The 14,078-nt window shown below is 40.3% G+C and overlaps 1 protein-coding gene across 2 annotated transcripts in view; it reads right to left on the bottom strand.

Annotated features, from left to right (window-relative positions):
• The window catches only part of tenm1 (teneurin transmembrane protein 1), a 185,714-nt gene that overhangs the window by 82,912 nt on the left and 88,724 nt on the right, over window positions 1–14,078 (bottom strand). For both annotated transcript variants that reach the window (XM_088989569.1, XM_088989570.1), the window contains exon 7: window positions 552–754. In XM_088989569.1, the coding sequence (XP_088845695.1) occupies window positions 552–754 (203 nt within the window). The remainder of the gene's footprint in view (window positions 1–551; window positions 755–14,078) is intronic.

The following is a 14,078-nucleotide window of genomic DNA, read 5'->3' as shown; positions in this document are numbered from 1 at the left end:
CTTCAATTTAGAGATTGACTGAAAACTGGCACACGGGCAGCTTAAGCAGAAGTACTGCTTTTGTCTGTATAAAAAGAAAAAAAAATGCCCACCAAGTAACAAAAACAATAAGAAAATGAGTTTTCCAGCCGTTTTGCCTTTGGCTTCTAACATACCAGGTGTGTTTTAAAAAAAAAAATGCTTTTGGAGAAATCTCTAACTGTTAATGTTCATATCCAAGTACCTTTTCCATGCATGTCACATTTTAATTGGGTCAGATATAAATGGCATTACCTATCTCATTGATACTCCCACACAAAACTACGTGGCCACATTTGTTGAATTAACAAATCAATATATTCGGGTGTTGTTTTGTTTTTTAAATTCTCATTTGAATGGTTTGGGAAATGGGTTCATATGACATTAATGAGTAACTATAGCACACAATTTTTTATCATGTTGCACATGTTTTTTTCTTTAAACAGGCATATATGGGTATATGCAACTTGTATTGTGAGTGTCACGACATGTTGATGGGGTGATAGAGTGTATTACATTCTGGGATGCCTTACCTGTGTGTGTGTAGGTGGTATATTCCTGCGTCCGTAGACCCCCAGCAGTGCGTTATGGGAGAGAGAAAGATTGAACTTGATGTGGGTTGGGTGGTGCACAGTCATATGGAACCTCCAAAAGACTCCAGGTGGGATGGCCTGATTCTGTTGAGTTGCAATGTCCACCTCACCGCGGTCAATGGTCCGTCCGCGCACCCACTTCTCTGTCAAATCAAACCACATATAGGTGATGTAAAGGTCACATACTGTAGATTTTATCAAAGGGAACGTGGAGCTCTCTTCACCAAAGGACCAATTAGATACCAGCTCTGTGTCCTTAAACATCATTGGGATCACTACTCTTACTAATGAAGTGAGACTCTTCGCCGTAAAACTCCTGCTTTTCAAGATACTCTACATTGGCAGTCCTTGAGATGCGTCGCACATTGAAGATGAACTGCTTTAAAAGAACGTGTTTTGTCTGAGCACTATCCACAGTGACTGTGACATGGACTACTTTAGCATCTTTTGAAAAGAAATAAATAGAACAGAGAAAAGGGGTGTTCACACACAATCACATGTGGAATTACGGCAGAGAGATAGTGTAAGTGTCTCTCTTTGTGTGTAAGGAAAATGGATATTTCCTCAAGTCTTTTAGCCCGTAGCTTATTGCATCTCCATAAGCTTTCATGAACCACCAGGCCCCCAGTCTTTTGTGTTAAGGGGGATCAGGTAGATCCTCTTCACTCTTCTTTGTATCTACCTTTATGGAGAGATATATCTGTGCTTCTAAAAAAAAGATAGAGGAAATACAGTGACAGAGGGGAGCCCATCGATCGTTACGGCCACAAAGGCAGACGAACAGTTCGGGGCAGATCCATGGATGAGTCTGCACGCTCTCTATCGATAATGACCACTCCATTTTGGCAACATCATGCACATCCTCAAGCCGGCAGTCATATATCTTGTACCATTTGATCACAGTGAGTAAGAAGACACAGAGAGATAGCATTGTTCATATCATCAGTGCTATTATACTTATAATTATATGATTACTTATGCCGATCTTTAGAAAAGGCTACGCTGCAATCACAATGAAATCTAGGATCGACACGTTATGGGCATTAGCTGATGATTCATGATGATCATTTCAGGACTTCTCATGATGAAAAAACAGAAACAAAGTTAGATTAAAAAAAATATACATGTATATATATATATATATATATATATATATATATATATATATATATATATATATATATATATATATATATATTTATTTACTGTAATCGTCGATGATACTGCAATATATAAGAATAACAATTAAAACACATTTCAACAGACATATAAATACACTGTTATGTGAGGGGTATGAACACTCAAATAGAAAGAGAACAAAGATGGAGCGAGAAAAATCTAAACAAATAAATAACAATTCTGGATTCCCAAGTAAAGTGATTTAAAAATCATTGGGAGAAAGGAATTCCACCGGGAAATGTATTTTTGTAACAACCTCTGAGGTCTGCCTATAATAATAACAGGCAATTTGAGGGTCCATGCAAAACAATCCCGGCCCAAAAGCTCAGTGTCCTTTGTTTGGGATGCGATTGGACAAACAGAAAAACAGAAAATGCTCTCCAATTATTGTAGGATGATGTAAGCAGCTTGGCAGAACTAACGTATGCTTTTATCCATTCCTGCTGAGTATACCAGAGTATACCAAGAAAATACAAGCCAGCAGAGGGATGGATGTCCCAAGGAAAGCAGCCTTTTATTCAACTCAAGATGAATCGGACATGAATCGGCCATGGTAGTTGGCACGATTCAGGCAGGCAGACACGAGCGCAGGCAGCACGACAGGCCAGCTGACTGGCAGGGAGATGAGCAACCAGGTCCTTCTGATGCTAATTACTGTACTGTAGCTCTTATGGTCTGACGCAACATGAGGACAGACACCAGAACTCGGGCATCTGCAAGTCTGGGGATCGGGTAAAGTGGGGGTAGGTGGGCAATATAGAGGAGGAAGAAAAAGATGGGTGGGGGAATGAGCCAAGAATAGAGTGGTTTGTCTAATAGAGGAGCTGGCAGCGTCAACATACTACTGCTGATGCAAGAAAGAGGAAAAACCCTTCTTGTGTCTATCTTAGTGGGGAAAAAAACGGCAGTGTGTTTTATGTTTTTGCTACAATAAACCGGCAAGCATGGAGGCATTACGTTGGTTAATCAGAAAACAGATTCAATGGTTACTGTAAATATTTTACTCTCTCATAAATAATAATAATGCTAATACTAATAATAATACTAATAATAATAATAATAATAATAATAATAATAATAATAATAATAATAACAAACCCGATTCCCTGCCTCCAACCTTGTTTCAGTTTACTGTCAAATGAAACAACCCCAAGACTTACAATCAATAGTATATTTAAAGGACAGCCAACACCATTTTTTTGTTTTGACTGATTTGGCTTTGACAAAAAAACAAACAATTATTTTCAAAAATACAAGACCGATAGAGAAGAACAAATGACGCTGGTAAAAAACAACAAGGAGATAACAAAACAAATCAAAAAACGCTGCAAGAAACAAGGATGAATTTCAACGTAATGAATCCATTGCGCGAGAACACTTTCAATGAGGAAATAACAACAATGAAATAAAAGAAAATACTTTAAAAAGCAAGAAATGTGGTGAGGAGTTCTAAAAACTAAGAATATCTAGAAAATTCAAAGACTAAAGTTGTGAGCAGGGTAGTCAATATCTGACAGCCAACAGTTGGTGTGGCAGAGTCTATTATAAGGCATGAATAGAGACTTGTGTTGACTCATGAGAACGTCCACTCTGCAGCTGGAAACTGGATGGCGATAAGATTCACAGGAAGTGGGCATGAAACTGTAACAGTCACGGTGGGATGTCCATGAGAAGCATCACCATGGCTCCAAAATCACAATGGTTGCAGCTGTAATTGAAAAATCTTGTCATGCGCCAAGCGCTCACGAGCTATACAGCAACCTGATCTGTAATGGTTGGGTGAGTGATCCCTCATCCGACAGCAGCAGAGCTAAAAAATAACTAAATAAATAAAAAATGGAAGCGCCTACTTCCCATGTAGCTAACATGTAGCAATTGGCAAAGCTCTTCTGAAATTGATTGATCACGGTTGGGTAGGTGAGTGTGACAAGATCTAATACCTAAAGAAAAAAAAATACTTGGATGTATGGGAGTACTGTATTCACATTATTTTCTGTCTGTACTTCAGATATTGATGTCCCACAGTTCCGCACAGTGCAAAAAGAGGTACAAAAAAAGAATGAGAAGAAAGTTCACAATACCCCACAGCGGAAAAAAAACATCTGATGGGAACTTTATTGAACATTTTTTTTTGCAATTTACAGATGCACCCAGCAGCAGCACAACTCCCACTACTTTTGGCAGAGCGGAGAAAGGAAAATGTATTGAGCAAAAAAAAAAAAAAAAACAATAAAACACTGCAATAATGAAAAAAATATTATTATTATGTACTCCATGGTAATTACTTATATTTCTATTTTAGGTCATGAGAGAGATTTTGTGCGGCGATATTTTCCCTCTGTACTTCAACCCCCACCCACAAAAAATATAGAATAACTTCTATACACATCCGTACCTCCACGCATGCTTCACCCTTTTGCAGTTCATGATAATTTTAGTGAAAACAAACTAAATGGAATGAAGTAGAAACATATTTTTTCATAAAACATGGCATAGTGTGCTTGCTTTCAGATTGTAGCATCTGCGTTTATATTGTTAGAACGGCAAAATATTGAATGTAACTGGAAATATTTGATAACGTTTGGAGCTGCAAGGGTTAAACGGTTCAGTCCAAAGCCTTGTGCCAAGAACATCAAATACAATAAATATGTTTGCCGAACAGAATAATGAAAAAAGCAGAAAAAAAAACATTGAGAAGAGGTGTCTTTTGTTGACTTTAATAGCTATGTGGGTAATTTTTGGGGATACAATAAAGCACGACACTTGACAATCACAGTATTGTCATTCATTCAGTGAAAATGAGTCGTGCTGCCATATAATGCTATTCTATCTCTGCTATCATATAATTGCTCTTCTCTCTCTACACAAACGACTGCACCTCAACGCACCCAGCTGTCAAATTCATAAAGTTCGCAGACGACACCACGGTCATCGGTCTCATCAAAGACGGCGACGAGTCTGCGTACCGACAACAAGTGGAGCAGCTGGAGCTCTGGTGCAGCCGTCACAACCTGGAGCTGAACACGCTCAAGACAGTTGAGATGATCGTGGACTTCAGGAAACATCCAACACCACAGCTACCCCTCACACTATCCAACTGCCTGGTGTCAACCGTTGAGACCTTCAAGTTCCTGGGAATCACAGTCTCCCAGGACATGAAGTGGGAGGTCAACACCAACTCTATCCTGAAAAAGGCCCAACAGAGAATGTACTTCCTGAGGCTGCTAAAGAAGCATGGCCTGCCACAGGAGGTGCTGCAACATTTCTACACGGCTGTCATCGAATCCATCCTGTGTTCTTCCATCACCGTTTGGTTCGGGGCCGCCACAAAAATGGACAAAATCCGACTTCAACGGACAGTTAGGACGGCGAAAAAAATCATTGGCACCGCCCTACCCACTCTCGAGGACTTGCACACTGCAAGAAACAAACTAGGGCGCGGAAAATCCTACTGGACCCTCCGCACCCTGCCCACCACCTTTTCCAGCTACTCCCCTCAGGCAGGCGCTACCGATCCATGCGCACCAAATCCAGCAGACATTTAAACAGCTTCTTCCCCCAAGCCATTAACTCTTTGAACTCTTCAACAGTAGCCAAAATGGAACTGTATAGTGCCACTTAGCAGTTTTTTTGACGACGATACTAGTGCAGCGTGTTCTACCGGACACAAATTCCTTGTGTGTTCTACATACTTGGCAATAAAGATGATTCTGATTCTGATTCTGATTCTGATAATGCAATGACAAAAAAAAGCATAAATATTGAGCATGTGCCGTAAGCGTACGGTCATTGCGAACGAGTCATAAAATAGACGGCTCCCTAAAACCAACATTCTTATAGCCCGCATGTAAATATGTCACCAGGATGATTTTCATGCATGTTGGAATCAGATTATCAACACACCATTTCACACAGTTATCTGGCATATTATCACTAACGCGTTTGTGCTCCTCAGAACACAAAAGACGAGCCGGACTACAGAGGTGTTCGGAGAAAAAAAATGTGCTGAAAGAGGGCCGAGGTCAGAGTTGTGAAAGTTTATGATGTGCGCAAACTAGTTGAAAGGTGAGTTCACAAATTTTAAAATGTCATTATCCTCAAAACACTGCCATGACCGCTTAGTTGCCATCCACATAGCCCACAATAGTGTAAAGTTGCATCTTGCTACAGCTTTGGACGATTTTAAACAAAAACAGGAATGTGGTCTTCAATATGAAACACCGAAGACTAGAACAGTCCTGTTTTTCTGCGACACAAATGTAGTAGAAACCAGGCTGAGGCAAGAAATGAGCTGTCACACAGTCTACCTAAACCCCCCTCTCCTTTTCAACCGGCCATAAAACGCCAAGCGACCGTGAATTCCCACTCCTCTTTGCAAAATTCAAAGGGAAAACAATGTGATGTCTAAACCCTAGCACAGGCTAACAAATCCCTCATTATTTGGCACCAACCATCACAGACTTTTCCAAGTGAGGTAACCACCACAGGCTCTACCTCCCCCCACCTCTTCAAGGTGCCTTCACGTCTTATATTTTGATGATGCGGTGATGTGAGGCTCTGTGACTTGGGTTGCCTAATTAGGACTAAATCCACCAATGTATAAAGGCTCGTTTTCCACAAATTTAGCTGGATTTACTGCTTAAAGTGAAATTAATCCTGGTTTCTTGAACAGAAAAAAATAGATGAGTGAGCAAATCTGCAATATCGGACAGAAATACATTCTGTTGAATTCACGACTACCCAAATAACATGAACAAGTTCATGAACATTTCGTCTGCGTAGGGTCTCGGTCGTACAAGAGTACATTGATGAAAAGGTTTCTTCAACCGTAATCTGTACTTCTTTAAAGGTGTCAGACATTTTGCTCCTTAACCGAAGTGCTGGTAGGTAATTTAGACCGTGTTTACAACAGACATCTGAGAGATAAAAGAAATAATCAGATTAGTTTCAGGGAGTAGTACACTGCTCACCCAACTTTAGGGAAGGGACCGATGCCACACCACTGTCCATTAGGAATATGTATAGGGCTAGAGTTACAAGCACAATATTAATTCACAGACGAAGCTCTTCGGATGTGCAGCGAAACTTTTGACACCTGCAAAGAAGTACAGATGACGGCTGAAGAAACGTTTTCATCCATTCATGAACATTTGTTGATAGAACATTGCTGGCTGTGATTAATTAGCTTATGAGTGTGCCAACTCTTGTCGAAGATCTTGTACTGGTTAGTCTGGTTGGTTACTCACTCAGATATGAATATGAAGTTGAAGACTCCCACAAATTTCCCCATTGCGGGACGAATAAAGGTATTCTGATTCTGATTCTGAATGTCTCGCTATCTTCAATGTGTAAATTCCTGTCAATTACAGTTATGAGCCTTGGCAGAGAATGAATTCATAACTCTTTGTTGGCCCCATTTGGAACAGCCCTGATTCTTTTTTGAGCATCCCTGAGTATGTGGTTTTGTTCTCTTAATCATTGTTTTTGTTGCCTTGACACAAATCTGGATTGTGCCATTTGGGAGCAGACAAATCTGAATTGTGTCACAGGAACCATTACCTAGAAATAATGTCCACAATCTTCCATCTTCATTCTTGTGTGTACACCTGCCCAGCTAATGACAGAGCTACTTTAGGACATGGAGCACAAGGTCTAATTATTTTTTTTTTGCCTCAGGGTTATACAGGTAAAACAATTACATTTTAGGTAATCATTTTTCAAAGGAGTGAAAATGTATTTGGCATTAACGTTATTAACCCTGAGATTCTAATGAAGCAACGAAAGGACTAATAGTGCAGCTGACGTCTCCAACAAAGGGACATGTCTGGAGGGACCAAAATTTAATGTGTGTTAGTCCATATTAGAGTGTTTGATATCACTCTCTCACACATGTCCAGACAACATTAACAGTGTTCCAAATGCAAGCAGAATTGCCTCAGGATGACTAAAAATATCACAAAGGCATAGGTCTCTATAATTACCTCGAATCGACGAACGTCTTTTTTGAGCAGGTGGCTTAATAAGCTTTCAGCCACCTCTCTCAACTGGGCAGCCTAATGAGTGTCAGTCAGAGTCAGTAGGAGATAAAGCTCTTGGCCTTTAGGCTTTCCATTACTCTCCCGTCCTCACCGTCCACCATCAAAGCCTTCGGCTATGTCTGTGACGGACAAGTCTGCCCGTCTTCAAATTTACTTATCCCATGACCCTGTAAGAATGTCACTGGTGCACTAAAATGTTGTTGGGCAAACAGTGATGGTTTTTGAATTAAAACAACTAATAGAAACGTGTGTCGCAGTCTATGACGTAAATTAGAAAACATTAAGAATCTCTGTGTAATGGTTCTCCGACTGCAGAACCCATGTTAAAAAAAATACATATCCATTGTCAAACATTTTTGATAACGCTTCTGGGAGCCACTAGGGCGGTGCTAAAGAGCCGAACACGGCTCCAGAGTCATGGGTGGCCAACCCCATTAGTTAGGGGTTAACGTTACCGGGTTTGGTTATGACAGTTAGGGTTTGGTACTTGGGTTTAGCGCAAGGGTCGGGAACCTTTTTGACTAAGAGAGCCATAAAAGTAAAATATTTAAAAATGTTTTTCAGTGAGAGCCATAAGCGCGCGGGTGCGCACACACGCAGGTACGCACGCACGCAAACACGCACGCAAACACGCACACAAACACGCACGCAAACACGCACACGCGGCCACTTTTCAACAAAATGTCAGAATGCACTATTTAAAATAACTTTGTGATAGTACTCACCGTTAACATGAATTCCATTCCTCGTGATTGGTTAATGCAGCCAAACGATCGGATCCATAGGCGAAGTTACTGCTAGCTAGCAAGCACACAGCTCATAAGCTTCCACACTTGCTATCTGCAATATACTTCTCCCAGAAGTAATGTACTATATTGATGCTAACGTTAACATGGGGCTTGTTAAAATGTCACTGGCATTCGACTGTTTCATCGATGGAATTGTTTCATTGCAAATTAGAATCAGAACATTTTCTCTCCTCAAAGGCGAATGCTACGGTGCATTCAAGCTGAAGTGTACTCGTCGGACTCGTTTAAAGGGTCGTTTACCTGTTTCAACATGACAGCCAGTATCATCCAATCAAAATTGCGCTCTCCGGCAACTGCAGCCCCAACAGGAAATGGACGGCGAAAAAACGAGAATAGGTATTTAGTTTTATCGGCGAGCCATATGCAATCATCAAAAGAGCCATATGTGGCTCGCGAGCCATAGGTTCCCGACCCCTGGTTTAGCGTTTGGAGTTTAGGGGTTAGGATTAGGGTTAATACTTTCCCTCTCATATGACATCATCCATATGATTTTAAAATGCCAAAGTCAGTTTACAATATATAAGTGTATTAATAGGTAGTTTGTGTAACACAAAGATGTCCCACGTGTACTGTGAACACAGTTTGAATTGATTAATTTAATTTATTTCACTACAGTGAGTAGAGAGATTTGAATGCAGGATGAGCAGCAAATTGACATGTTGTTCCTCCAAAGCTTTTTAAACTTGATGCCCGGTGTTCACTAACTGATTATTGTGTATGTGGTGGATACTTGTGCAAATGTGGACTGGTGTTGTGCACACATCCTGAGAATGTATCCCAGCGTGAGAAAATCGATGAGACCAATGTAACATGGACTCATCCATCAGCATCGTTTCCCCTGTGTGTGTGTGTCTCTCTCTCTCTATCTCTTTCTCTTGCCACCATTCTACCCCTCCTCTCTCTTTCACCCCTTGAAACGTATCTTTTCTCATGTACAGTACTGTACAGGCTTGATCGACACGTTTTCTTCCACAGCGTTCTCACTTCCCTTAACTTTCTCTCAGCATACAATATTGATGTGCTTTTTAAGAGCCCTCTGTCACATTCTAGCGGTCGGCACTTCATTTCCAACCACGGGGAAGAGTGAAAAGAATTTGGCATTAACTCCCATTTCAGCAATGAATGCTACCGTGGCATTGGCTCAAGTGTTTTTCTTCAAGTCCCACAACCTTCACTTGATAATAAGGCAATGTGCACCCAGCGAATGTCACTTTGCACAAATTTATAAAATACATTTATCTGGTTGAAATGGTAGCCACAAACCCCACTTTATTTCATTAGTATAGAAACATTATCTGCAGAATGTGCTTTCTGCGGCACCCTGGGTACTTCTCAGTCGGCATGTAAAAAAAAGCAATATTGAAGCATGAGCACTCACAAACATTCAGCAGAGTTTGACTATCACGGGGTGAGTGGCAAATACAGTTGTGCTAATTACACATACTTTTACTTATGTACAGTTATGATGGTGGTCTGATGATGTGAATAAGCTGCAGGAGACACAGACCAGCAAAACACAATGTCTATTTCCGTAAATGACACAGCATGTTAATGACACTCTACCGCTGCTAGAATAATGAAGCAATAACCTTCTATTATGGATACTCGTTTCAATGTTTGCATTAATACAATACATTTAAATGTTGTGTATTTTCCGATGTACAATGCACACCCAAAAGCCCTGATATTCTTCAAAAGATTGGATTGAATTTGCCTTTATTAGTCTCGCAGTGGAGAAATTTACATTTCACATTGATGACCTTGTGCCTTATACACCTTATGTGTGAGGATAATATTGAGCCGCAACAGGTTGCACAATAACCGTCAGCAGCTACCGAGTCGATCCCCCCCCACCCCCCATAGAAGAAGTACTATGTGGTCCATGCTGGGATATTTAAAATGTAACCCCAGCCTCTCCTGTAAAGCCTTATAAATTGGTGTGACTACACACCAATTTATACACACCAATGGTGTGTATACATATACAACTTTTTAAAACATTTCATTCATTGAAGGTACGCCTTATATAGTCCGGTGCGCCTTATATACCGGAAAATAAAGTATGCCTGTGGCGTCACAGGTGCGCACCGCGGCTTTGATGTGAATCTCAGCCTGACAAATTTCCCACACTTGGAAAGTATAAAAGCGCAGCCGTCGCGGGACAGCAGATCAGAATCATTTCGGACTCAGACCCAGACTGACCAGCAGCTCGCAGAGACCCACTCAGCATCGGACGGAGTTTCACAGCACGACTCGCTCGACTCCACGTCACGATCAAGCTCTGGGATACATCTGCGTGTCACTTCCGTGGGATATCTGACAACTACCATTTGACAAATAAAGAGAAACATCAAACTCTTTATGCATGCTATGAAAACAACTGCAATCTTGTATTGTATAACCAGGGTGAGAGAAGACATTGAGGCCTTCTTTTTTCATGTATTTCTTCATCTAACAAGGTAAACTATTCAGTCCTCAATGTAAAAGGCGTACTAGCAGAATAAAGAAGAATGAATGTCTCTCTGTGCCTTTGTTTTGTCATATTGTCTCTATGCTGTCATATTATTTGTTATTTAGTTTTTTTTTTTGTTATTTTGACTTCAAGACGGCGCCGCGAGAGTGGCTGCCTTTCCAGCAGCTCATGTATTTTGTTTTTCTACTTTCATTCCTTTCATCACTTTGCTGCTGTGAAATGTAAATTTCTCCACTGTGAGACTAATAAAGGCATATCCAATCCAATCCAATCCAAATAAAGTGCACATTTGAATTAATTTGGCTCTCAAGCCTCTGAATCAACCTTAAGTAATGAAAGTGAATAAACGGTGTTAAATCATTGTGTCAAACATGATTCATCTTTCTCGCTATGTGAAGAAATGACTGTAAAATAAGGAGAAAGTGACAAGTGTTCTCCATTCATCATAGCCTCCCCCAACTACTATGGTGAAATACAGAAAAACAATACATACACAAATAAACAAATAAAATCAAATAATCATAATTTAATATTTTTCAAATGTGAGAACAAGTTCAGAATTGTTGTTGCATTAACTGTTGTTCTTCCTGGTTCAGCTCTCCATTTGTATAGTCTAAATATTAAATCAGCAGGAAGCAAGGTGATATACAAAAAAAAGGAATGTATTTATTATCAGGCAGCTAGAGGATGTTCTCCAGGGGAGAAGCTAGGCCAAGGGACAGATAGGCAAGAGCGCGCTCAAGCGCGCGTCTCAAACATTTATAACCAACAGTAGTGATGTCACATTGGAAAGGACCTATCATCTGCTAGTTACAATCATGAATATTTATTATTAGACTGAACATGATAGCTAGATTTCTAAACTAAGTACAAACTAAGTACATGTATACTCATTCACATATACAGAAAACTAAACTATATACATATATGGATTTACTAATTGATAAAAATAAGTAGAAATGAAATAACATAGGATGTTTTTAGCATGTGTATATAACCAATTGTAATAATTGCCTTTGGCCGAATTTGCAGACATTTAAGTACAAATTTATTTAAATGTGGATAATTATTTCGATTCATGACCTTTGTGAAAATGCAAATTGTTTCCCATCAATCTTTCATCCTTTCTTCACCCGGCCTTCTCTTGCTCATCTCTCTCTAGAGATGTGTCTTTATCCTTTTGGTTCCCTGCGGCCTCCACTCACCAGGTCTTGCGGTGTAATCTGAGTGTTTGTGCGGTTTCTGGGTGTGAGAGGTGATGGGTACAGCAAGATGAGGGTGATAATCTGATGTTTTGGATTAAAGACCAATCTCTAATCTCTCTGGCCAACCTCTGTGTAGGGAATACCTCTGAGCGAACCAAATTAATATCAACCCATGGTCTTAACGTTGACCATTTCTGCCCCACTTTTTATCTGGGAAACTAAATCAATACATGTTGAAACAATAGATTGTGATGCAACAGCCACAAGTAAATTCAATGACCCCCATGTGCTCTATTATCTAGGATTTAACTCCCGATTTGAGCGTTAATCCTTCAAATGTGAGGATTCATCAAGCGCAGTTGCTTTAGGGATGTCCCAGGTTGCTTAAAATGCAGTGGGTTGCAGTTTAGCTGAAACATTCTCTCCATCTCTAAGTGCTGAACATGAGCACTGACAACTATGCAATATCCATCTGCCAACCATGAAGGTTGTTGTGTCCTGGCTGACATCATGACCTGCAACACTCACAATTAATGTACCGTATCATCGGGTTAAATTGGTGTTAGTAATTCCTCTGACTAGTTGAGAAGTGAGTGCTGAGAGTCAATTCAAATCACGTAGCGGCTCGGAGGGAACATAATTAATGAATTATCTTGCCTTTCTTTGAAATGACTAATACATGTAAAACTTATTTATGGAGTGGTGTCTATTATCAGAACATGCGTCACACATAGCATATTATGTATGCAAGGCAAGGTTCAAATAAAAATAGTCTGACTGATTTTCACACTTTTGGACACTGAGCAGAGAAGGACGATTAAAATGTTATGTTTATTGGTGGAACATCCATCCGTTATGTACTGCTAATCTGGGGTCGGGTCTCACATGCAGCAGCTTCAATATGGAAGCTGATAGTTCCCTCTGCCCATAAACCTCTTCCAATTTTTCAGGAGAAATCTCAAGGCGGTCCAATGTCAGCCCGGGCACAAAGTCTCTTCAGCATGTCCTGGGTCATCCATGTGGCCTTCTGCCAAGGCTTTGGAGTTGGTCCACAGTTTAATGGACGGAGCAAAAATCCACACTGCTTCTCCTCAATCTGAGATTTGACCGCCCGTCAGAATAGACACCCCCGAATAGACCTTCCCAATGAGGCTGACGCCCGTGCTTCCCCTCTTTTGGGAACATTCATTCTGGTCTCCCATCTAAAACAGGAAACCACTACCCGAGTCTGCCAATCCAAAGGCATTGCCCCCGAAATCCAAGCGATGCTGTAGAGGCGCATCAACCATGACAGCCCCACAACATTTAGGGCATTTACTAGCTATAAATGATTCCTGGGCCACTTTTTCAACTATTTCTGCCCCAATTGTTCAAGTATAATGCCCACAAAAATGAAGAACAACTGTATGTTGTTTCATTATTTTTTTTTAACCCTTAACTGTGAAAGTTAATTCATTCATTTTCTAGCTGTATATTTTGTTCATGCTCAAAGGTGAGCTGGTGACATTAAGAGAACATTTACATAACAGCTCATTTGGAAATTACTGCACGATAAATCACATTTTCACCCATCTTTTCTGTTTAGGTAGTTATTAAAATGTATTATCATGAAAAGTTTAGCTACTACCCACTTGGAATGAATTTACACATACTGGATTTTTCATTTTCACTTTTGCAATTATTAGTGTACAATGTGGGGCGGCGATTCAGTACTTAAGCTAAGATAAAGCAAATGGAACCGGAACAGTTCATTTTATATGTTG

Source organism: Hippocampus bargibanti, linkage group LG02 (genome assembly GCF_051943395.1).
Source record: "Hippocampus bargibanti isolate YZ-2025 linkage group LG02, ASM5194339v1, whole genome shotgun sequence".
Classification (NCBI taxonomy): Eukaryota; Metazoa; Chordata; class Actinopteri; order Syngnathiformes; family Syngnathidae; genus Hippocampus; species Hippocampus bargibanti.
This window is presented reverse-complemented; position numbering and strand designations above follow the sequence as displayed.